The 24,670-nt window shown below is 46.6% G+C and overlaps 2 protein-coding genes across 2 annotated transcripts in view; both read left to right on the plus strand.

Annotated features, from left to right (window-relative positions):
• Positions 1-17,732, plus strand: part of EPHA8 (EPH receptor A8) — a 40,401-nt gene extending 22,669 nt beyond the window's left edge. Inside the window, exons 3-15 of the mRNA XM_077456265.1 lie at positions 4,824-5,159; positions 5,372-5,496; positions 5,805-5,967; positions 6,338-6,434; positions 6,512-6,579; positions 6,663-6,788; positions 6,999-7,184; positions 7,291-7,352; positions 8,060-8,269; positions 8,370-8,519; positions 8,965-9,155; positions 11,851-12,006; positions 17,593-17,732. Coding sequence (XP_077312391.1) covers positions 4,824-5,159; positions 5,372-5,496; positions 5,805-5,967; positions 6,338-6,434; positions 6,512-6,579; positions 6,663-6,788; positions 6,999-7,184; positions 7,291-7,352; positions 8,060-8,269; positions 8,370-8,519; positions 8,965-9,155; positions 11,851-12,006; positions 17,593-17,707 — 1,985 coding nt within the window. The 3' untranslated portion in view covers positions 17,708-17,732. The remainder of the gene's footprint in view (positions 1-4,823; positions 5,160-5,371; positions 5,497-5,804; positions 5,968-6,337; positions 6,435-6,511; positions 6,580-6,662; positions 6,789-6,998; positions 7,185-7,290; positions 7,353-8,059; positions 8,270-8,369; positions 8,520-8,964; positions 9,156-11,850; positions 12,007-17,592) is intronic.
• A 3,883-nt stretch (positions 17,733-21,615) lies between these two features.
• Positions 21,616-24,018, plus strand: LOC143933387 (uncharacterized). Its single transcript, XM_077456254.1, has one exon. The coding sequence runs from the start codon at positions 21,616-21,618 to the stop codon at positions 23,731-23,733; it is 2,118 nt and encodes a 705-aa protein (XP_077312380.1). The 3' UTR covers positions 23,734-24,018.
• The last annotated feature ends 652 nt before the right edge of the window (positions 24,019-24,670 follow it).

Here is a 24,670-nt window from a genome sequence, read left to right on the forward strand (position 1 = left end):
ATTTTTCTAAGGTCTTCCAATCAGTCTCTGTGTGTCCCCTATAATTCCCAGGTCCTCTGCTCATTTTCCATATGTTCTCCATCTTTCTCAGGTCTTCCACCCAGTCTCTATGTTTCTTCCATTTCTCTAAGGCCGTTTATTTAGTCTCAATCCTCCATCCCTCTCAGGTCTGCTAATGCTTTATGTTTCCTCCATCTTTCTCAGGTCTTCTGCTCAGGCTCTATGTGTCCCCAATCTCTTGAAGCCCTTATTAAGTCTCTATGTGTCCTCAATCTTTTGAAGTCCTTAATTTAGTGTCTATGTGTTTTCTATTCCTCTCGGGTCCCCTATTCAGTATATATGTGTCCTCCATCTCACTAAGATCTTTCATTTAGTCTCTATGTGTCCTTCATCACTATCAGGTCCTCCACTCAGTTACTATGTTTCCACAATCCTTCTCATGTCCTAAATTCAGTCTCTATGTATCCTCCATCTTTCTCCACTTCTCCATTCAGTCTCTATACTTCTTTAATCCTTCTGAGGTCCTCCACTCACTTACTGTATGCCCACTAGGGATGAGCCGAAACACCCCCCGGTTCGGTTCGCACCAGAACTTGCAAACGACCCCCCGCGTTCGGTACGAATGTTAGAACCCCATTGAAGTCTATGGGACTCGAACGTTCGAATTGGAAAGTGCTAATTTTAACGGCTAATATGCAAGATAGTGTCCTAAAAAGGGTTTGGGGACCTGCCTCCTGCCTCAGGGGACATGGGTCACTGCAAAAAAAAGTTTTAAAAACTACCGTTTTGGCGGGAGCACTGATTTTAATGACGATTAAAGTGAAAAAAAAAAGTGAAATATTCCTTTAAATATGGTGCCTGGGGGGTGTCTGTAGTATGCCTGTGAAGTGCCACGTGTTTCCCGTGTTTAGAACAGTCCCTGCACAAAATGACATTAAACGGAAATAACACCATTTAAAACTGCTTGCGGTTTTAATGTTATATCTGGTTCCTGCAATATGGATGAAAATCATTGAGAAAAATGGCATGGGTAGCCCTCCCTGCCCATTACCAGCCTATTTGGGTCTTGTACACATATTAAGGGGAACCCTGTACCCATATTAAAAAAAGGAAATGCGTGTGGCCCCCAGGCCCTATATACTCAGAACAGCAGTATACAGGCGGTGCAAACAAGACAGGGACTGTGTAGGTTTGTTGTGTTAAGTTGAATCTGTTTGTCATTTTCAACCGGTACATTTTTAAAGTGTAGCTCCAGTCAAAAAAAATATCTGTAAGCTTTTTGGAAAACATAGGGAAGGGTTATCACCCCTGTATAATTTGTTTTGTCGTCCATCTTTTTTCATCTCACTTGCTGTTGTCTCCTTGCGTTTGCAAGTAGGAGATGTTTGTAAGTTGGATGTTTGAAAGTAGGGGCCTGCCCTATATTATAGCGGTATGTACTGGGTACAGAGCACGCAGACAGCACGCACTATCTCCTAACACTACTGACTGCAAGCTCTATTATTAACCACTTGTTAGCCCAATGTTTGCATAAAGTGAAAGATGAAGTTATGCTGAGTAAATAGATATCAAACATGTCACTCTTCAAAATTGCACATGCCCGTGGAATGGCGCCAAACGTCGCTACTTAAAAAATCCCCATAGGCGACGCTTTAAATATTTTTTTACTGGTTACATGTTTTGAGTTGCAGAGGAGGTCTAGGACTAGAATTATTGCTCTCGCTCTAACATTCTCGGCGATACCTCACATGTGTGGCACATGCGAGCACATGGGGACATGGGCGCTTTAATTTTTATTTTATTTTTTTATTGTTCATTTTACTTTATTTATTTTAGTTTGACATTTTTTTTCCCAAAAATATATTTTTGATCACTTTTATTCCTATTACAAGAAATGTAAACATCCCTTGTAATAGGAATATGGGGTGACAGGTCCTCTTTACAGTGAAATCTGGGGGGTCAATATGACCCCACATCTCACCTCTAGGCTGGGAAGCCTGAAATAAAAAATAAAAAAAAGATTCTGGCTTTGATTGTACTGGCGAGTTGGTAGAAGCACCGGAGGGCGGTGAGGGGTGGGGGGCGTCTATGGCTGGGTATTTCAGGGTATCACCGAGTATGGCTGGGTATCTCTGAGTATGGCTGGGTATGGCAATTTATGGCAGGGTATTACAGAGTATTGGCGGGGTATTGGCGGGGTACTACAGAGTAATAGCAGGGTACTGCAGAGTATTGGGGGTGCTGCAGAGTAATGGCGGGTACTGCAGAGTATTGGGGGGTACTGCAGAGTAATGGGGGTTACTGCAGAGTAATGGGGGGTACTGCAGAGTAATGGCGGGGTACTGCAGAGTAATGGCAGGGTACTGCACTGCAGAGTAATGGCGGGGTACTGCACTGCAGAGTAATGGCAGGGTACTGCAGAGTAATGGCGGGGTACTGCAGAGTAATGGCAGGGTACTGCAGAGTATGCACTGGTATTGCAGAGTATTGGCAGGGAATTGAGGGGTTAAATTCGGTGAGCAGCGATGTGGGCACTGCAGATGCAGCCCACATCGCTGCTGACACCGATCTCTTTCCCCTCCGCTGTACCGATCGGTACAGAAAGGGGAGGGAGGAACAGGCGTCATAACATGACGCCGGTTTTTTTCCAAGTGATCACTCCATCATTTGACGGAGCAATCACGTGGTAAACGGCCGCTATGAGCGGCCGTTTACCGTGATGCGCCGGGTCCTATGGACCCGGCGGTCACGGATGCTCTCGAGTGCGCACACCTCGGGGCACGCGAGAGCAGAATTCTGGGAGGCCGTTAATTAACGGCCTCTCTGAGTTAAACAACCGCCCTGAAGCCGTTAATCGGCAATGGGCAGTTGTTAAGTGGTTAAGGCTAGATCACTAGCTATATAGGTGAGGTGAATATAGTGGTGTATACTGCAGTCAGGGCACAGACAACAACCACTACACAGCAGCAAGATAGGAAATCAGCCAAAAACGATCGGTGTGTACTGTGTTGAAGGTACACAGAACACCCACTGCTTCAGATGCAAAGTAACACAGACACTACAGGAGGCCGCCTTAAAGGCGGCCTTATATAGTGTGGGGCGTGCACTACACAGCCTGAGCTATGATTGGCCACAGGCAGGATGCCTGTGGCCAATCATGGCTCTCCTCGCTGCCGGCGCTGCGATTGGCCAAGCATGCGGGGTCACAGTGCATGCTTGGCCAATCATCGGCAGCAATGCACTGCGCCAACGCAGTGCATTGTGGTCCGCGCGCGCGTCACTCGAATTTTGACGCGAACGGCCAAAACGTTCGGAATTCGCCGAACGCACGAACAGCCAATGTTCGAGTCGAACGTACGTTCGACTCGAACACGAAGCTCATCCCTAATGCCCACAATCCTTCTCGTGTTCTCAGTCCAGTATGTAAGTGTTCTCCTTTCCTCCCCTGGTTTTTTACTGAGTCTCTATGTGACCTTCATCTCTCACATGTCTTCTACCCAGTTGGCCTTCTCATGTACCTCCATTCAGTTTCTATGTATCCTCTTAGTCTCGGGTCCTCTAATCAGTCTCTATGTGTCCTCTTAGTCTCGGGTCCTCTAATCAGTCTCTATGTGTCCTCTTAGTCTCGGGTCCTCTAATCAGTCTCTATGTGTCCTCTATCACTCCCAGGTCCTCTAATCAGTCTCCATGTGTTCTCAATTCCTCTCAGGTATTCAACCCAGTCTCCATGTGTTCTTCAATCTCCATCACTCAGGTCCCTATTCAGTCTCTGTGTGTCATATTCTCTGCCAGATCCTCTGCTCAGTCTCTAGGTACCCTCCAGTTTTCTAAGGTCTTCCATTCAGTCTCTATGTGCCCTCCATCTTTCTTAGGTCTTCCACTCAGTCTCTATGCGTTCTCAATCTCTTTATGTCCTTATTTCAGTGTATGTTGTGTTTTCTATCTCTCTCAGGTCCTTTACTCAGACTCTATGTGTCCTCTATTACTCTCGGGTCCTCTAATCAGTCTCTGTGTGTCCTCTACTAGTCTTGGGTCTTCTTCTCAGTCTCTATGTGTCCTCTATTACTCTGTGGTCCACTTATCAGTCTCTATGTGTCCTCAGTATCTCTAATGCCGTGTACACACGACCAGACTTTCCGGCAGACTAGGTCCGAAGGGATTAGTCCATCAGACAATCCAATCGTGTGAGGCCTAGTCCGATCGTTTTTCCAAAAAAAATCAGATGGACCTAGAAATAGAACATGTTTCAAATCTATCCGAAGGACTCAATTCCGACAGACTAAAATCGGGAAAACTGTTTGTCTGTGTGCTGGTCCGATGGACCAAATACATTGCAAGTATTGGCTACTGGCTATTGAACTTCCTTATTTAGTCCCGTTTACGTCATCACGTTCAAAACAAACAGACTTTCGAACGGACTTAGTCCGTTTGTATGTGGCCAGGTCCGTTCGTTCGGAAAGTCATTCGGAACTCCAAAAGTCCATTGGGAAGACCATCAGACCTAGTCTGCCGGAAAGTCCGGTCGTGTGTACGTGGCATATGTCCTTATTTTAGTCTCTATTGTGTTTTCTATCTCTCCCAGGTCCTCTAATCATTCTCTATGTGTCCTCTATTACTCTCTGCTCCACTAATCAGTCTATGTGTCCTCTATTACTCTCTGCTCCACTAATCAGTCTCTGTGTCCTCTATCACTCTCTGGTCTTAATTAGTCTCTATGTGTCCTTAGTCCTCTATTACTCTCTGGTCCACTAATCAGTCTCTATGTGTCCTCTGTCCTGCTCAGGTCTTCTGGTCAGTAAATCTGTGTCCTTTGATCTTCTTAGGTCCTCCCTCAGCTCCGGTCAATTTAATCTCAGGTGTAAATGGCACAACAGTAACCCTGGAGTGGAACCCACCACGGGACACAGGTGGGCGCAGGGATGTCACCTATAATGTAATTTGCCGCCGCTGCGCTTGGGATGCCGGACAATGTGAGCCGTGCGGTGGAGGAGTCCGCTATACCCCTCAACAGATGAGTCTAGCAAAGACCTCCCTTATTGTAGCCAATCTCCAGGCCCACATGAACTATACCTTCTGGGTGGAGGCTGTCAATGGTGTGTCTGACTTCAGCTTGGAGCAACGGATGTTCTCCACTGTGAATATAACTACCAATCAGGCAGGTAGGAGACTAGGCGAAGTCTGCATATACTGCTGTGTAAATACCTGGTATACTTCTATAAAACGGGCACCCAGAAAACCCCAGAATAGTGTATGGGTGGAGCCAGAAAGCCATGTGACCACACTTGGCCCCATATCAGAGGGGCCCCCAGACCAATGCATTTGTTTAGATAAAAGCATGAACCCTTCAGAAATGACACTCTACGTCTGTCAGCCCCTTCTCAGGTAGTCGCCATTCGTAAAGAAAAGACTTCGCAGAACACCATTACGCTTGTATGGCAGGAGCCTGACCAGCCCAATGGAATTATCCTGGAATATGAGATCAAATACTTTGAAAAGGTGATTATTAATCTTCTTCATTTTAGTAGTAAATCATCTTTTTCGCCAATGTTTGATCATTTTTTCATCAATTCTAATTTCCAACTAAAGTGGTCGACTGTATAAACAAATTCCACCAATATATCCAGAGCCTTGAAGTATGACTTCAAATCCACACTTTACTATGTAGAATGGGCTTCTCAGTATTAGGAAATTCTGGTCCTGTAGACCTGGAGCGATTTTCATCATTGTCATGTGTGTGCATGTGATGTAGGTGCCACTGGTGGCTTTTTGTTTCTTGATTGCTTTGTGCTCTTCTCGGTCTCCAGGACAAGGAGATGCAGAGTTATTCCACCCTGAAGGCCAAGGAAACCAAGGCTGTAGTGACCAGCCTCAAACCATCCACTCGCTATGTCTTCCAGGTCAGGGCCCGAACCTCAGCCGGCTGTGGCAAGTTTAGCCAAACTGTAGAGATTGAGACGAGTAAAGCAAGTAAGTCTTGAAGGACAGCTGAGACCCTGACCCCTGTGTTCTGATAATGATGGTTTGTGTCTTATTCCCCAATATCCCATACAAAGCACTAACCTCCTGAGATATTGGAATGTGTATCTGATGGAATACCATAAGCTGTTATGTACATCTGTCTACACATGATAATATTTCTTATTATCAGAGTGTTCATGTCATATGTCGGTGAAACCATGGCACTGACCGGTCAGTAAATCTGGACCCTCTGTATTGTCCAAAGACCTCCCTTGAGAAACCAACTATAAGTGACCTTCCATAGAACAGACATATTCATGTTTCCACTTGTGTCGGTGTTTAGGTCCATAATGCTATCTGTTTTGTAATTTTATGGCAGCCGCCCTCCGATACGACACAATGACCATTGTTTGGATCTGTCTGACGCTAATAACGGGGCTGGTTATCCTCCTGACTTTTCTAATCTGCAAAAAGCGGTAAGTGGCGGAATTCATCTCCCCGTGTTACCTGTCCACCATTTCCTAACACATGTCCTCCATATGTCTTTTCTCAGGCATTGTGGGTACAGCAAGGCCTTCCAGGATTCTGATGAGGAGAAGATGCACTATCAGAATGGACAGTGTGAGTGGAGGACAAATCCTTTCCAATATGGCGCAGTAGGGGGTCAATTGCTCAGTCTTCTTTCTCATGTGTTTGTTCAACAGTAACCTTTACTGAACCCAAACTCTATGTGGACCCCCACACCTATGAGGACCCCTGTCAGGCTGTCCATGAGTTTGCGCGGGAGATCGAGGCCTCCAGAATTAAAATTGAGAAGATAATTGGTTCTGGTAAGTCTAACTTCTCACTGATCTGGGTTAATCCGTATGCTATATAGATATACCAAGAATGTCATCTCCTACAAAAACCCAAACCCATATTTCTATAACCCTTCCCAGTCCTGTTCATTGATGACCAAACTCTAATGTCCACCATTTTTCACATATTTGGGGGGTTAGGAGTCACAACTTAGACCATCTTGTTCTCACTCCTGTCTCTAGGGGAGTTTGGAGAGGTCTGTTACGGTCGTTTGAAACTTCCCGGAAAGCGGGAAATCCCAGTGGCCATCAAGACATTAAAAGTTGGTTACAGCGAGAAGCAGCGAAGAGACTTCCTGAGTGAAGCCAGCATCATGGCCCAGTTTGATCACCCCAACGTCATTCATCTTGAAGGTGTAGTGACCCGAAGTAAGTTTCTGAAAACAGTCCCACATGTTTCATCCAATATGGACCTAGTGGGTCAGAGTCAGGTGCTGTTTATTGCTATATGCCTTTTCTTCTTCTGTGTTTGCAGGTAAGTTAACAATGATTGTGACAGAGTACATGGAAAATGGCTCCCTGGATACATTTCTCAGGGTAAGAACTCAAAATAAGCTTAATTGAGATGATAAACCTGTGCAGCAGATTTCCAAGGTGTCTGTCAAGGAATTCTACCTTGGAGGACTCCTGGAAGCTCCACCTTGGAGGACTCCTGAAAGCTCCACCCAAGAGGATTCCTGGAAGCTCCACCTAGGAGGACTCCTGGAAGCTCCACCTAGGAGGATTCCTGGAAGCTCCACCTAGGAGGATTCCTGGAAGCTCCACCTAGGAGGATTCCTGGAAGCTCCACCTTGGAGGACTCCTGGAAGCTCCACCTAGGAGGATTCCTGGAAGCTCCACCTAGGAGGACTCCTGGAAGCTCCACCTAAGAGGATTCCTGGAAGCTCTACTCAGGAGGACTCCTGGAAGCTCCACCTAGGAGGATTCTTGGAAGCTCTACTCAGAGGGACTCCTGGAAGCTCCACCATGGAGAGCTTCTGGAGGTTCCACCTGCAAGTCTCTGAACCATGGACTGCATAGAATCGAGATGTTGATCTCTTTCACTGATTGAAGATCATAGAGGGATCAATTGTGACTGCCTGTATATAGTTCTTCCAATCAAGAACAATGGATAGGATGGCATTAGAATGAACACTTATGTGGAAGAAGGGAAGACATGACTTAGGGTACACCCACATGGAAGGTTCTATCACAATGTCACCTCCAGATTTGGTAGGAGATTGAGGATGTATTTTGTGTTTCAGAGTCGGGATGGTCAGTTCACTATAATTCAGCTGGTTGGCGTGTTGAGGGGAATTTCTTCAGGCATGAAATATCTTTCTGATTTGGGATTTGTCCATCGGGATCTGGCCGCTCGCAACATACTGGTAAACAGCAACCTGGTATGTAAAGTCTCTGACTTTGGCCTCTCTCGGATTTTGGAGGATGACCCCGAAGCTGCCTACACCACCACAGTAAGTGTCCACCATTCTATCTAAGATATAGAGAATTTCACTGGAAAAGAAGAAAAGTGTGATGACTAAAAGAGAAATGATCTGCTCTTTGTTTTCTCAGGGCGGTAAAATTCCTATCCGCTGGACGGCACCAGAAGCTATCACCTACCGTAAATTCTCCTCTGCCAGCGATGTGTGGAGTTACGGAATTGTCATGTGGGAAGTCCTAGCGTATGGCGAGAGACCGTACTGGAACATGACCAACCGAGATGTGTGTAGACCAATCTGTCACCAACTGATGATAATTATGACTTTCATTTCTCCCCCTAGTGGGCTGGATTGAGAAGGAGAGAATGGGGAAAGGCCATGATTAATACTCATTACCAACAGATCACACCTCCAGATAACTTCCCAATAAAACTGAGACACTCAGCCCCATAAAATCTATCAGATATATTAAACCAACCAATACAAGCTGCAAAGTATTTACATGCATATACCGTACCGTGCTATAAATACTCACATTACCCATAAATACCCATATTGCCCATGAATACTCCCATTGCCCATACATATGATCCATCTTACTATACTGTATATGGAGGTGGAGGGCGTACCATGAGCTGGTGGTGGAGAGGGGAAGTGCGTGGCGTGTCTACAAACTGGAATCGCTGCATTAAAGGATGAAGAGTATTAATAATGTTTTTATGCTTTAGGTAATAAATTCGGTTGAGGAAGGTTATCGGCTTCCTGCGCCTATGGGTTGTCCCACAGCATTACACCAACTCATGCTGGACTGTTGGCAAAGAGACCGCAATGAGCGACCGCGATTCTCCTTGATTGTCAGTATTCTGGACAAACTCATCCGCAACCCGGAGCACCTGAAACTGAGCGCGACCGTCAACCGGTATGAACTGCACCCACAATATTCATCACTCCATTGTTAGAAAACCATTTGTGACTGTATTATGACTTTTCTAAGTCCCCCAGCACAGCGCCCCCTAGGATTGCACACATGTGCACCATCCCAGATCTTCTCAGAGCCCTCTGCCAGACCCACACATTCATTGCACAGTCCAATCCAGTAGACTGGGGTGCAGAATTTGGTCTGAGATCTAATCTTCAAAGTCTCAAGAAAGGTTCCAGAAGATCACATCTCATCTGAGTTACCATTGGGAAACCTTTGATTACATTTCCTGTGAAGTTCTAACCCATATAAAACAATGAGATCTAGAAGAAGATCCCATGTGATCCCAGGAATACAATCCAGAAAAAGACGGACCTCATGTGACCCCTGGAAAAAAAACTCAGAAGAAGACTGACCCCATGTGACCCCTGGAATAAGATCCAGAAAAAGACTGACCACATCTGACCCCATGAATACAGTGGCTTGAAAAAATATTCATACCCCTTGAAATGTTTCACATGTTATTACAACCAAAAACATAAATGTATTTTATTGGGATTTTATGTGATGGACCAACACAAAGTGTCACATAATTGTGAAGTGATACCCCTAACTAAAATCTAGTGGAGCCAATTGCCTTCAGAAGCCACCCAATTAGTAAATAAGAAGTCCTGTTTGTAGTTTGTGAGAAGCCATGTGGGGGAGGGGGCAGCAAACATGTGGAAGAAGGTGATCTGGTCAGAGGAGACCAAAATTCAACATTATGGCCTAAAAGCAAAACGCTATGTGTGGGGGAAACTAACACTGCCCATCCCCCGAACACACCATCCGCCACCGTGAAACATGGTGGTGGCAGCATCATGTGGTGGGGATGGTTTTCTTCAGCAGGGACAGGGAAACTGGTAGAGACACCCCCAAGAAGACTTGCAGCTGTAATTGTAGAGAAAGGGGGTTCTACAAAGTATTGACTCTGGGGGGCGCCATACAAATGCCCCCCCCCCACACTTTTCACATATTTATTTGTATAATTTTCCTCCCACTTCACAATTATGTGACACTTTGTGTTGGTCCATCACATAAAATCCCAATAAAATATATTTATGTTTGTGGTTGTAACAAAATGTGGAAAATGTCAAGGGGTTTGAATAGTTTTTCAAGGCACTGTAGGATCCAGAAGAAGACTGAACTCATCTGACCCCAGAATGAAAATACAGAAGAAGACTGACCTCAAGAATAAAAACTAAAGGAAGATTGGTTTTATGTAACCTTGGGAAAAAGATCCAGAAGAAGACTGGCTCCATGGGAACCCAGATCAAGAAGAAGACTGGCTCCATGGGAACCCAGATCTAGAAGAAGACTGGCTCCATGGGAACCCAGATCTAGACGAAGACTGGCTCCATGGGAACCCAGATCTAGAAGAAGACTGGCTCCATGGGAACCCAGATCTAGAAGATGACTGGCTCCGTGGGAACCCAGATTAAGAAGAAGACTGGCTCCATGGGAACCCAGATCTAGAAGAAGACTGGCTCCATGGGAACCCAGATCTAGAAGATGACTGGCTCCGTGGGAACCCAGATTAAGAAGAAGACTGGCTCCGTGGGAACCCAGATCTAGAAGAAGACTGGCTCCATGGGAACCCAGATCAAGAAGAAGACTGGCTCCATGGGAACCCAGATCTAGAAGAAGACTGGCTCCGTGGGAACCCAGATCTAGAAGAAGACTGGCTCCATGGGAACCCAGATCTAGAAGAAGACTGGCTCCATGGGAACCCAGATCTAGAAGAAGACTGGCTCCATGGGAACCCAGATCAAGAAGAAGACTGGCTCCATGGGAACCCAGATCTAGAAGAAGACTGGCTCCGTGGGAACCCAGATCTAGAAGAAGACTGGCTCCATGGGAACCCAGATCTAGAAGAAGACTGGCTCCATGGGAACCCAGATCAAGAAGAAGACTGGCTCCATGGGAACCCAGATCTAGAAGAAGACTGGCTCCGTGGGAACCCAAATCAAGAAGAAGACTGGCTCCGTGGGAACCCAGATCTAGAAGAAGACTGGCTCCGTGGGAACCCAGATCTAGAAGACTGGATCCATGGGAACCCAGATCTAGAAGAAGACTGGCTTCATGGGAACCCAGATCAAAAAGAAGACTGGCTCCATGGGAACCCAGATCAAGAAGAAGACTGGCTCCATGGGAACCCAGATCAAGAAGAAGACTGGCCCCATGTGACCCTAGGAATAAGATCCATAGGAAGACTGACCCCCTTTAACCCCAGGAATAAAATCCAGAAGATGACTGAATTAATGTCACCCCAGGAATTAGATGCAGAAGACTGACCTCAGGTGACCCCAGGAATGGTGTCTATTATTTCGAAGTTCCAGAAATTCTAATGGCAGAAGGTACCCAGCTGGTTTCCTGGCTCTGCTCCATTCCCTCGTATTGAGGGTTCCAGCAAAGGGAAAGTTCCATCATTTTTACATAACTAATGCGAAGCTCAGGACTAGAAGAGCTCCCATGTGTATAGAGGGTGAGGTGAGACTTCACCAATGAGATGTTTATTAGATGATATTCGGAGAAGAAGAGATGAGTATTGGTTATACAATGTGATTATAGAGAAAAGATCTCATAAAGGTCCATAATTCATCCTGTGGCCCATGCTCCTCCACCACCACTGATCTCATTCTCTGTTGCCTCTTAGATTCACCCACCCGCGGCTGGACCGGGGACTCTTCGATTTTGCCAGTTGTGCCACAGTGAATGACTGGCTGGACTCCATTAAGATGGGCCAGTACAAGCAGAATTTCGTGATGGGCGGTTACCGAACCCTAGGGATGGTCATGCGGATGAATATAGAGTGAGTCTGATCACCTTTGTTGGCATGGGGCAAAGAATACAATTCAGCCTGTCATAGGTGACCTCTTAAAGTGTACTTGTCACCTACATAGGGCACCATATTGAGGGGAGCCCCACCTTCCCCAGAACAGGCCACTCCCACTGCTCAATTACCCCAGTCTCATCCAGAGTGGATAAACAAGTGGCAAAGTTCAGCACATTTCCTAAACCTGAAGAACAACCATCTGGAAATGATTAGAATCTCAATGTCCCTTCGAAGCTGTCATTATCCAGCAGTACCTCTCAGGGGCACTGTGTGCGGTTACTCAGATGTATTCTCCCCCCTCCCCCCAGAGCAGACCTCATCCCACTGTCAGGCTGTAAGGCCCATATTAGAGCAGCCTTACCTCTTGGGGGGTAGGTGTGTTTTATGGGGCTTTTCTGACACCTGCCTGAGCCAGGGGGCTGCTGACTGACACTCTGGAATGTTGGGGAAGGGAAAGTCTTAATGAACAAAGCCTTTAATTTTCCTCCATGTAACCCTGACAGAATCTGTGTTATATGAGAGATAGTGCGGCCTCTCTGGTGGTCCTACAGCCTAACACTCAGCCTGACAGGGAGTGAATACAAGTAAATAATCAACAAACAGAGATCCACAAGAGAAAGGGTCCTGCTATTCTATCAATTCAGGAGGGAAAGTCAGATTCTTTGGACTGGTTCTTTTTATCCCAGATGGTAAATCCATGAGGTTTGCCCCCGTTACTGAACAAAACCCCAGTTTATACCATATACAGGCCCGGCCCGGATATCCCTCCTGTGGGCTCCAACCAGCTCTGGACAACAGCCCCTTGTGTGTACAATTCCTGAGCACCTTGTCTAGTGTTGAACGTCTTCATACTCTTGGGAGTGGGATGGGATGGGATGGGACTGAATGTGATGGGATGGGATCAAACACTAGATTGGGCATCTGGTCACATGAATGTGGGATGACATTGAGCCTACAAGAATATTGGTTGCCTGGTTGGGCTCACAATGTGAGTAGAGATACCAAGCCTCATCCCATGATCTGACCCTCTAGATTTTACATTGACCAATTACATTATATATAATGGAATCTCATGGAGGAGGGAGAAAATACTCTAGAGAAATATGTAGCAAATCCAAAATGTGGGTCTAAGCCAATCAGAAACAGTCTATGTGCCGGTTGGGCTGTGCCACTGGCTAGCAATGGAAGATTGGATATGACGGAAGTTCTCCGGGATCCTCCATAGTCACATTCTGGTGGGAGTGCTGAGAACCTTCCACTCTTCATCTTGATGTCAAATTTGGATTTTGTTTAGTCTGAGTCTTTTGACTAAAATGCCATTGTCGTATTTTAGTCAACTAAAATAGTGTTAGTTTCATTGTCGAGAATATTTGTGCTGACAAATTTAACACTGGAGCCTTGTCACTTCCCTAGAAAGCCCATAGGATAGAGCAGTGCGGGGACTCCTCATATGACAATGTTGGATGGTGTGGGGACTCTAGTAGTCTTCACATGACAAGGGCAGTTGGTACAGGGACTCTAGTATTCTTCACATGACAAGGGCAGTTGGTACAGGGACTCTAGTAGTCTTCACATGACAAGGGCAGTTGGTGTGGGGACTCTAGTAGTCTTCACATGACAAGGGCAGTTGGTACAGGGACTCTAGTATTCTTCACATGACAAGGGCAGTTGGTATGGGGACTCTAGTAGTCTTCATATGACAATGGCAGTTGGTACAGGGACTCTAGTAGTCTTCACATGACAATGGCAGTTGGTATGGGGAATCTAGTATTCTTCACATGACAAGGGCAGTTGGTATGGGGACTCTAGTAGTCTTCATATGACCATGGCAGTTGGTACAGGGACTCTAGTAGTCTTCAGATGACAATGGCAGTTGGTATGGGGACTCTACTAGTCTTCCTATGACAATGGCAGTTGGTATGGGGACTCTAATAGACTTTATATGACAATGGCAGTTGGTACAGGGACTCTAGTAGTCTTCAGATGACAATGGCAGTTGGTATGGGGACTCTACTAGTCTTCCTATGACAATGGCAGTTGGTATGGGGACTCTAATAGACTTTATATGACAATGGCAGTTGGTATGGGGATTCTAATAGTCTTCACATGAAAATGGCAGTTGGTATGGGGACTCCAATAGACTTGATATGACAATGGCATTTGGTAGGGGCACTCTACTAGTCTTCACATGACAAGGGCAGTTGGTACAGGGACTCTAGTAGTCTTCACATGACAAGGGCAGTTGGTACAGGGACTCTAGTAGTCTTCACATGACAAGGGCAGTTGGTATGGGGACTCTAGTAGTCTTCATATGACAATGGCAGTTGGTACAGGGACTCTAGTAGTCTTCAGATGACAATGGCAGTTGGTATGGGGACTCTACTAGTCTTCCTATGACAATGGCAGTTGGTATGGGGACTCTAATAGACTTTATATGACAATGGCAGTTGGTATGGGGATTCTAATAGTCTTCACATGAAAATGGCAGTTGGTATGGGGACTCCAATAGACTTGATATGACAATGGCATTTGGTAGGGGCACTCTACTAGTCTTCACATGACAAGGGCAGTTGGTACAGGGACTCTAGTAGTCTTCACATGACAAGGGCAGTTGGTACAGGGACTCTAGTAGTCTTCACATGACAAGGGCAGTTGGTATGGGGACTCTAGTAGTCTTCATATGACAATGGCAGTTGGTACAGGGACTCTAGTAGTCTTCAGATGACAATGGCAGTTGGTATGGGGACTCTACTAGTCTTCCTATGACAATGGCAGTTGGTATGGGGACTCTAATAGACTTTATATGACAATGGCAGTTGGTATGGGGATTCTAATAGTCTTCACATGAAAATTGCAGTTGGTATGGGGACTCCAATAGACTTGATATGACAATGGCATTTGGTAGGGGCACTCTACTAGTCTTCACATGACAAGGGCAGTTGGTACAGGGACTCTAGTAGTCTTCACATGACAAGGGCAGTTGGTACAGGGACTCTAGTAGTCTTCACATGACAAGGGCAGTTGGTATGGGGACTCTAGTAGTCTTCATATGACAATGGCAGTTGGTACAGGGACTCTAGTAGTCTTCACATGACAATGGCAGTTGGTATGGGGACTCTAGTATTCTTCACATGACAAGGGCAGTTGGTATGGGGACTCTAGTAGTCTTCATATGACAATGGCAGTTGGTACAGGGACTCTAGTAGTCTTCAGATGACAATGGCAGTTGGTATGGGGACTCTACTAGTCTTCCTATGACAATGGCAGTTGGTATGGGGACTCTAATAGACTTTATATGACAATGGCAGTTGGTATGGGGATTCTAATAGTCTTCACATGAAAATTGCAGTTGGTATGGGGACTCCAATAGACTTGATATGACAATGGCATTTGGTAGGGGCACTCTACTAGTCTTCACATGACAAGGGCAGTTGGTACAGGGACTCTAGTAGTCTTCACATGACAAGGGCAGTTGGTACAGGGACTCTAGTAGTCTTCACATGACAAGGGCAGTTGGTATGGGGACTCTAGTAGTCTTCACATGACAAGGGCAGTTGGTACAGGGACTCTAGTATTCTTCACATGACAAGGGCAGTTGGTATGGGGACTCTAGTAGTCTTCATATGACAATGGCAGTTGGTACAGGGACTCTAGTAGTCTTCACATGACAATGGCAGTTGGTATGGTGACTCTAGAATTCTTCACATGACAAGGGCAGTTGGTATGGGGACTCTAGTAGTCTTCATATGACAATGGCAGTTGGTACAGGGACTCTAGTAGTCTTCAGATGACAATGGCAGTTGGTATGGGGACTCTACTAGTCTTCCTATGACAATGGCAGTTGGTATGGGGACTCTAATAGACTTTATATGACAATGGCAGTTGGTATGGGGATTATAATAGTCTTCACATGAAAATGGCAGTTGGTATGGGGACTCCAATAGACTTGATATGACAATGGCATTTGGTAGGGGCACTCTACTAGTCTTCACATGACAAGGGCAGTTGGTACAGGGACTCTAGTAGTCTTCACATGACAAGGGCAGTTGGTACAGGGACTCTAGTAGTCTTCACATGACAAGGGCAGTTGGTATGGGGACTCTAGTAGTCTTCATATGACAATGGCAGTTGGTACAGGGACTCTAGTAGTCTTCAGATGACAATGGCAGTTGGTATGGGGACTCTACTAGTCTTCCTATGACAATGGCAGTTGGTATGGGGACTCTAATAGACTTTATATGACAATGGCAGTTGGTATGGGGATTCTAATAGTCTTCACATGAAAATTGCAGTTGGTATGGGGACTCCAATAGACTTGATATGACAATGGCATTTGGTAGGGGCACTCTACTAGTCTTCACATGGCAAGGGCAGTTGGTACAGGGACTCTAGTAGTCTTCACATGACAAGGGCAGTTGGTACAGGGACTCTAGTAGTCTTCACATGACAAGGGCAGTTGGTATGGGGACTCTAGTAGTCTTCACATGACAAGGGCAGTTGGTACAGGGACTCTAGTATTCTTCACATGACAAGGGCAGTTGGTATGGGGACTCTAGTAGTCTTCATATGACAATGGCAGTTGGTACAGGGACTCTAGTAGTCTTCACATGACAATGGCAGTTGATATGGGGACTCTAGAATTCTTCACATGACAAGGGCAGTTGGTATGGGGACTCTAGTAGTCTTCATATGACAATGGCAGTTGGTACAGGGACTCTAGTAGTCTTCAGATGACAATGGCAGTTGGTATGGGGACTCTACTAGTCTTCCTATGACAATGGCAGTTGGTATGGGGACTCTAATAGACTTTATATGACAATGGCAGTTGGTATGGGGATTCTAATAGTCTTCACATGAAAATGGCAGTTGGTATGGGGACTCCAATAGACTTGATATGACAATGGCATTTGGTAGGGGCACTCTACTAGTCTTCACATGACAAGGGCAGTTGGTACAGGGACTCTAGTAGTCTTCACATGACAAGGGCAGTTGGTACAGGGACTCTAGTAGTCTTCACATGACAAGGGCAGTTGGTATGGGGACTCTAGTAGTCTTCACATGACAATGGCAGTTGGTACAGGGACTCTAGTAGTCTTCACATGACAATGGCAGTTGGTATGGGGACTCTACTAGTCTTCATATGACAATGGCAGTTGGTATGGGGACTCTAATAGACTTCATATGACAATGGCAGTTGGTATGGGGATTCTAATAGTCTTCACATGAAAATGGCAGTTGGTATGGGGACTCCAATAGACTTGATATGACAATGGCAGTTGGTAGGGGGACTCTACTAGTCTTCACATGACAATGGCAGTTGGTACAGGGACTCTAGTAGTCTTCACATGACAATGGCAGTTGGTATGGGGACTCTAGTAGGCTTCATATGACAATGGTAGTTGGTACAGGGACTCTAGTAGTCTTCATATGACAATGGCAGTTGGTATGGGGACTCTAGTAGGCTTCATATGACAATGGCAGTTGGTATGGGGACTCTAGTAGTCTTCATATGACAATGTTGGATGGTACGGGTCACTTACACATGTTGTGTCTTCTCTGCAGGGACATTCGGAGACTTGGAATCACTCTGATAGGACACCAAAAAAAGATCCTCACCAGTATCCAGATCATGAGGGCTCAGCTCATCAACACATTAGGACCCAGAATGCACTTGTGATGAAGACTCTGAATGAGCCCGATACCTGAATGTGCAAAGAGGACCTGTTTCCTCTCCGGTCCGGAGATCATGTGACTGAGAGGCCTTCAGGCCCGCCGTCGGGCTTCCTCTCTTAACTCATTGCATCGTGTTCCGGGTCCCCGTGTGATGTGTTTACATAGAGATCTCTTTGTGCTGCGGTCTCGATATAGCAATAGTATATCTCGGAAATACAGGGTGCTTTATGTATACAGGGTGGAGCCATGCCTACAGGGTGGAGCCTGTGTATCGACCTATGGAATCTAACATGGATTCCACTGAGCCCACCCCCACTAGGTGTGCCAACCTATAGAATCTCATATGGATTCCATTAACCTCACCCTCATTGGCTGTGTGTACCTACAGAATCTCACATGGATTCCAGCATTGGGTGTGCCAGCCAATGAAATATGCCATGGACTTCAGTGAGCCCTCCCCCGCTGGGTGTGCCAGCCAATGAAATATGCCATGGACTTCAGTGAGCTCTCCCCCGCTGGATGTGCCAGCCAATGAAATATGCCATGGACTTCAGTGAGCTCTCCCCCGCTGGGTGTGCCAGCCAATGAAATATGCCATGGACTTCAGTGAGCCCTCCCCCGCTGGGTGTGCCAGCCAATGAAATATGCCATGGACTTCAGTGAGCCCTCCCCCGCCGGGTGTGCCAGCCAATGAAATATGCCATGGACTTCAGTGAGCCCTCCCCCGCCGGGTGTGCCAGCCAATGAAATATGCCATGGACTTCAGTGAGCCCGCCTTCTCCGGAGATATGATATGATGTCAGTGGACAGAGCCGGGTTCAGTATGAGCTCTGTGTGCGTCCGGGGGAGGGGGTCATTCTGAGCTTCTCCCCCTCCAGAATGGCCACTAGGAGACCGCTGTTTTCATGTTATCACCAACTGCACTTTTTTATATTTTATTCTGTGATGGCAGGAAGATGGCGGCTCACATTGTGCAATAGAAGGGCAAGTGTGCAATATTGTTCTGGGGGAAATCAGAGGCCTTCCTATATATAGAGGCCCTATATATAGAGGTTCTATATACAGAAGTCCTATATAGAGAGGTCCTATATACAGAGGTCCTATATACAGAAGTCCTATATATAGAGGTCCTATATATAGAGGTCCTATACAGAAGTCCTATATATAGAGGTCCTATATACAAAGGTTCTATATACAGAGGTCCTATATACAGAGACGGTTCATGATGGTTTGTGATGGTTCAATTTCTATATACAGAGGACCTATATATAGAGGCCTTCCTATATTTAGAGGTCCTATATACAGAGGTTCTATATACAGAAGTCCTATAGACAAAGGTCCTATATACAAAGGTTCTATATACAGAGGTCCTATATACAGAGACCCTATAGACAGAAGTCCTATATATAGAGGTTCTATATACAGAGGTCCTATATACAGAGGTTCTATATAGAGAAGTCCTATATACAAAGGTTCTATATACAGAGGTCCCATATCCAAAGGTTCTATATACAGAGGACCTATATATATAGAGGCCTTCCTATATACAGAGGTCCTATATACAGAAGTTGAATATACAGAGGTCCTATATACAGAGGTTCTATATACAGAGGTCCTATATACATAGGTCATTTATACAGAGGCCCTTTATACAGAGATCCTATATATAGAGGCCTTCCTATATACAGAAGTCCTATATACATAGGTTCTATATACAGAAGCCCCATATACAAAGGTTCTATATACAGTGGTCCTATATACAGAAGTCCTATATACAGAGGCCCTATATACAGAGGTTCTATATACAGAGGTCTTATATACAAAGGTTCTATATACAGAGGTCCTATATTTAGAGGCCCTATATACAGAGGTTCTATATACAGAGGTCTTATATACAGAGGTTCTATATACAGAGGTCCCATATACAAAGGTTCTATATACAGAGGTCCCATATACAAAGGTTCTATATACAGAGGTCCTATATACAGAGGCCTTCCTATATACAGAGGTTCTATATACATAAGTCCTATATACAGAGGTCCTATATACAAAGGTTCTATATACAAAGGTACTATATACAGAGGTCCTATATACAGAGGCCCTATATACAGAGGTCCTATATACAGAAGTCCTATATATAGAGGTTCTATATACAGAGGTCCTATATACAGAGGTTCTATATACAGAGGTCCTATATACAGAGGTTCTATATACAGAGGTCCCATATACAAAGGTTCTTTATACAGAGGTCCTATATATAGAGGCCTCCTATATACAGAGGTCCTATATACAGAAGTTCTATATACAGAGGTTCTGTATACAGAAATTCCATATACAGAGGTTCTATATACAGGGCTCCTATATACAGAGGTCCTATATACAGAGGTTCTATATACAGGGGTTCTATATGCAGAGATCCTATATACAGAGTTCTTATACACAGAGGTTCTATATACAGGGGTCCTATATACAGAGGTCCTATATACAGAGGTCCTATATACAAAAGTTCTATATACAGAGGTTCTATATACAGAGGTCCCATATACAAAGGTTCTTTATACAGAGGTCCTATATATAGAGGCCTCCTATATACAGAGGTCCTATATACAGAAGTTCTATATACAGAGGTTCTGTATACAGAAATTCCATATACAGAGGTTCTATATACAGGGCTCCTATATACAGAGGTCCTATATACAGAGGTTCTATATACAGGGGTTCTATATGCAGAGATCCTATATACAGAGTTCCTATACACAGAGGTTCTATATACAGGGGTCCAATATACAGAAGTTCTATATACAGAGGTTCTATATACAGGGGTCCTATATACAGAAGTTCTATATATACAGAGGTTCTATATACAGAGGTTCTATATACAGGAGCTCCTATATACATAGGGAACCATATGATGCATAGTTGCCAACAGTCCCGGAATTCCCGGGACATTCCCGGTATTTGGACTCCTGTCCCGGTTCTGGGAAATTCCACAGGATTTATTGTTTTCTCGATTCTTCTCCAGAGCTGCTGCTAGAGGTCGGGGGCAGCACTAGTGAATTGTCTCCAACGCCATTTTACAGAAGACCAGCTCTTGTGAAGAAGGAACGAGGCGCAGCACGGTTGGCAATGAAAGTGGCTTCCAATAGAAACTGAGCTGCTCCAAACCGCTTTCATTTTTTTGACCCCCCCCCGCCACACCACGTTAATAAATGAATGCCCCGCCCCTTAATTATATTAAGATGCTACCTACAGACAAAAAAGTGTCTTTATACATTTTATGAGAATGTTGGCAACTATGTATGATGCGGTACGCAGGTTGTGGCCCCGGCTCTAGAACCCCCCAGTCAGTCAGATCTTTTCTATATGTCGGAAGCCTCACCCCCATATTTAGGGAGGGACCACCCCATGAAGGCACACCCCCGGGCCGGGCCCCGCCCCTGGATGGACATCCACACCTGTATATGAAGGACATTTTCCAGCTTCCATCTGATCCCGGAGAACGGAGGGCGGCGGCTGAGATCCGGTCACCGGCAGCCCTCCGTTCCACCCCAAACTCTTCAGACGGGACCCCCAATGTGGGGCGCTCCTTCTCTGCTCCGGAAATACGGGTCTCACACTACAGACACTCAAACTCACCAAATGTACCATGGAGGGCGCCCCCTATTTGTTGGGTATACATGGCGCCCACTCTGAGTGATGGCAATTGAGCCAGCCATGTGATTGGCTGCTTACCAAAGACTGGAGACCGATGTGTGATTGGACGCCTTCCGTGCCGTCAGCTGCTCCTCATATCCAGATGGCACTGAAAGGGTTAAAAGACGGCAGTGTGTACCGCAGGATTGGCGGAGGGTCCATTTCACCATCGCTGCTGTTGGTGCCACGCCGGGCACACTGTGCCAGAAGGGCCCCAACATGACGATTATCTCAATGAGTATTGCTGCTTCCCGAGACCAGATCGATCAATCCCAGTCCCTGGATTCCAATCCCGAATCCCTGGATACCAATCCCAGTCCCTGGATTCCAATCCCTGTCCCTGGATTCCAATCCCGAGTCCCTGGATACCAATCCCGAGTCCCTGGATACCAATCCCCAGTCCCTGGATTCCAATCCCGAGTCCCTGGATTCCAATTCCAGTCCCTGGATTCTAATCCCGAGTCCCTGGATACCAATCCCCAGTCCCTGGATACCAATCCCAAGTCACTGGATTCCAATCCCAGTCCCTGGATTCCAATCCCAAGTCCCTGGATACCAATCCCGAGTCCCTGGATACCAATTCCCAGTCCCTGTATACCAATCCCGAGTCCCTGGATTCCAATCCCAGTTCCTGGATTCCAATCCCGAGTCCCAGGATACCAATCCCGAGTCCCCGGATACCAATCCCCAGTCCCTGGATACCAATCCCAGTCCCTGGATTCCAATCCCCAGTCCCTGGATACCAATCCCAGTCCCTGGATTCCAATCCCGAATCCCTGGATACCAATCCACAGTCCCTGGATTCCAATACCGAGTCCCTGGATACCAATCCTGAGTCCCTGGATACCAATCCCAAATCCCTGGATTCCAATCCCGAGTCCCTGGATACCAATCCCGAATCCCTGGATTACAATCCTGAGTCCCTGGATACCAATCCCCAGTCCCTGGATTCCAATCCCGAGTCCCCGGATACCAATCCCCAGTCCCTGGATACCAATCCCAAGTCCCTGGATACCAATCCCGAATGATTACCTCAATAAGTATTGCTGCTTCCCGAGACCAGATCGATCGATCCCAGTCCCTGGATACCAATCCCAGTCCCTGGATACCAATCCCGAATCCCTGGATTCCAATCCTGAGTCCCTGGATACCAATCCCCAGTCCCCAGATTCCAATACTGAGTCCCTGGATTCCAATCCAGAGTCCCTGGATTCCAATCCCGAGTCCCTGGATACCAATCCCCAGTCCCTGGATTCCAATCCCAGTCCCTGGATTCCAATCCCAAGTCCCTGGATACCAATCCCGAGTCCCTGGATACCAATTCCCAGTCCCTGTATACCAATCCCGAGTCCCTGGATTCCAATCCCAGTTCCTGGATTCCAATCCCGAGTCCCAGGATACCAATCCCGAGTCCCCGGATACCAATCCCCAGTCCCTGGATACCAATCCCAGTCCCTGGATTCCAATCCCCAGTCCCTGGATACCAATCCCAGTCCCTGGATTCCAATCCCGAATCCCTGGATACCAATCCACAGTCCCTGGATTCCAATACCGAGTCCCTGGATACCAATCCTGAGTCCCTGGATACCAATCCCAAATCCCTGGATTCCAATCCCGAGTCCCTGGATACCAATCCCGAATCCCTGGATTACAATCCTGAGTCCCTGGATACCAATCCCCAGTCCCTGGATTCCAATCCCGAGTCCCCGGATACCAATCCCCAGTCCCTGGATACCAATCCCAAGTCCCTGGATACCAATCCCGAATGATTACCTCAATAAGTATTGCTGCTTCCCGAGACCAGATCGATCGATCCCAGTCCCTGGATACCAATCCCAGTCCCTGGATACCAATCCCGAATCCCTGGATTCCAATCCTGAGTCCCTGGATACCAATCCCCAGTCCCCAGATTCCAATACTGAGTCCCTGGATTCCAATCCAGAGTCCCTGGATTCCAATCCCGAGTCCCTGGATACCAATCCCCAGTCCCTGGATTCCAATCCCGAGTCCCTGGATACCAATCTCCAGTCCCCGGATACCAATCCCGAGTCCCCGGATACCAATCCTCAGTCCCTGGATACCAATCCCGAGTCCCTGGATACCAATCCCAGTCCCTGGATTCCAACCTGGAGTCCCTGGATACCAATCCCGAATCCCTGGATACCAATCCCAAGTCCCTGGATATCAATCCCGAATGATTACCTCAATGAGTATTGCTGCTTCCCGAGACCAGATCGATCGATCCCAGTCCCTGGATACCAATCCCAGTCCCTGGATACCAATCCCGAGTCCCTGGATACCAATCCCAGTCCCTGGATTCCAATCCTGAATCCCTGAATACCAATCCCAAGTCCCTGGATACCAATCCCAGTCCCTGGATTCCAATCCCGAGTCTCTGGATACCAATCCCGAGTCCCTGGATACCAATCCCGAATCCCTGGATTCGAATCCCGAGTCTCTGGATACCAATCCCCAGTCCCCAGATTCCAATACCGAGTCCCTGGATTCCAATCCTGAGTCCCTGGATACCAATCCCGAGTCCCTGGATTCCAATCCCGAGTCCCTGGATACCAATCCCCAGTCCCTGGATACCAATCCCAGTCCCTGGATTCCAATCCTGAGTCCCTGGATACCAATCCCCAGTCCCCGGATACCAAACCCCAGTCCCTGGATTCCAATCCCGAGTCCCTGGATACCAATCCCAGTCCCTGGATTCCAATCCCAAATCCCTGGATACCAATCCCAAGTCCCTGGATACCAATCCCGAGTCCCTGGATACCAATCCCGAATCCCTGGATTCCAATCCCGAGTCCCTGGATACCAATCCCGAATCCCTGGATACCAATCCTAAGTCCCTGGATACCAATCCCCAGTCCCTGTATTCCAATCCCGAGTACCTGGAAAGCAATCCCCATTCCCCAGATTCCAATACTGACTCCCTGGATTCCAATCCCGAGTCCCTGGATACCATTCCCGAGTCCCTGGATTTCAATCCCGAGTCCCTGGATACCAATCCTCAGTCCACAGATACCAATCCCGAGTCCCCGGATACCAATCCCCAGTCCCCGGACACGAATCCCCAGTCCCCGGATACCAATCCCAAGTCCCCGGATTCTAATCCCGAGTCCCTGGATTCCAATCCCCAGTCCCCGGATATCAATCCCCAGTCCCTGGATTCCAATCCCAAGTCCCTGAATTCCAATCCCGAGTCCCTGGATACCAATCCCAAGTCCCTGGATTCCAATCCCGAGTCCCTGCATTCCAATCCCGAGTC

Source organism: Lithobates pipiens, unplaced genomic scaffold, assembly GCF_037356315.1.
Source record: "Lithobates pipiens isolate NorthernLeopardFrog02 unplaced genomic scaffold, aLitPip1_a1.2 Scaffold_27, whole genome shotgun sequence".
Lineage (NCBI taxonomy): Eukaryota > Metazoa > Chordata > Amphibia > Anura > Ranidae > Lithobates > Lithobates pipiens.

Bases quoted from the DNA above. Each gene is read 5' to 3' on its own strand.
- LOC143933387 (XM_077456254.1), top strand. From the start codon at position 21,616: ATGACGATTATCTCAATGAGTATTGCTGCTTCCCGAGACCAGATCGAT.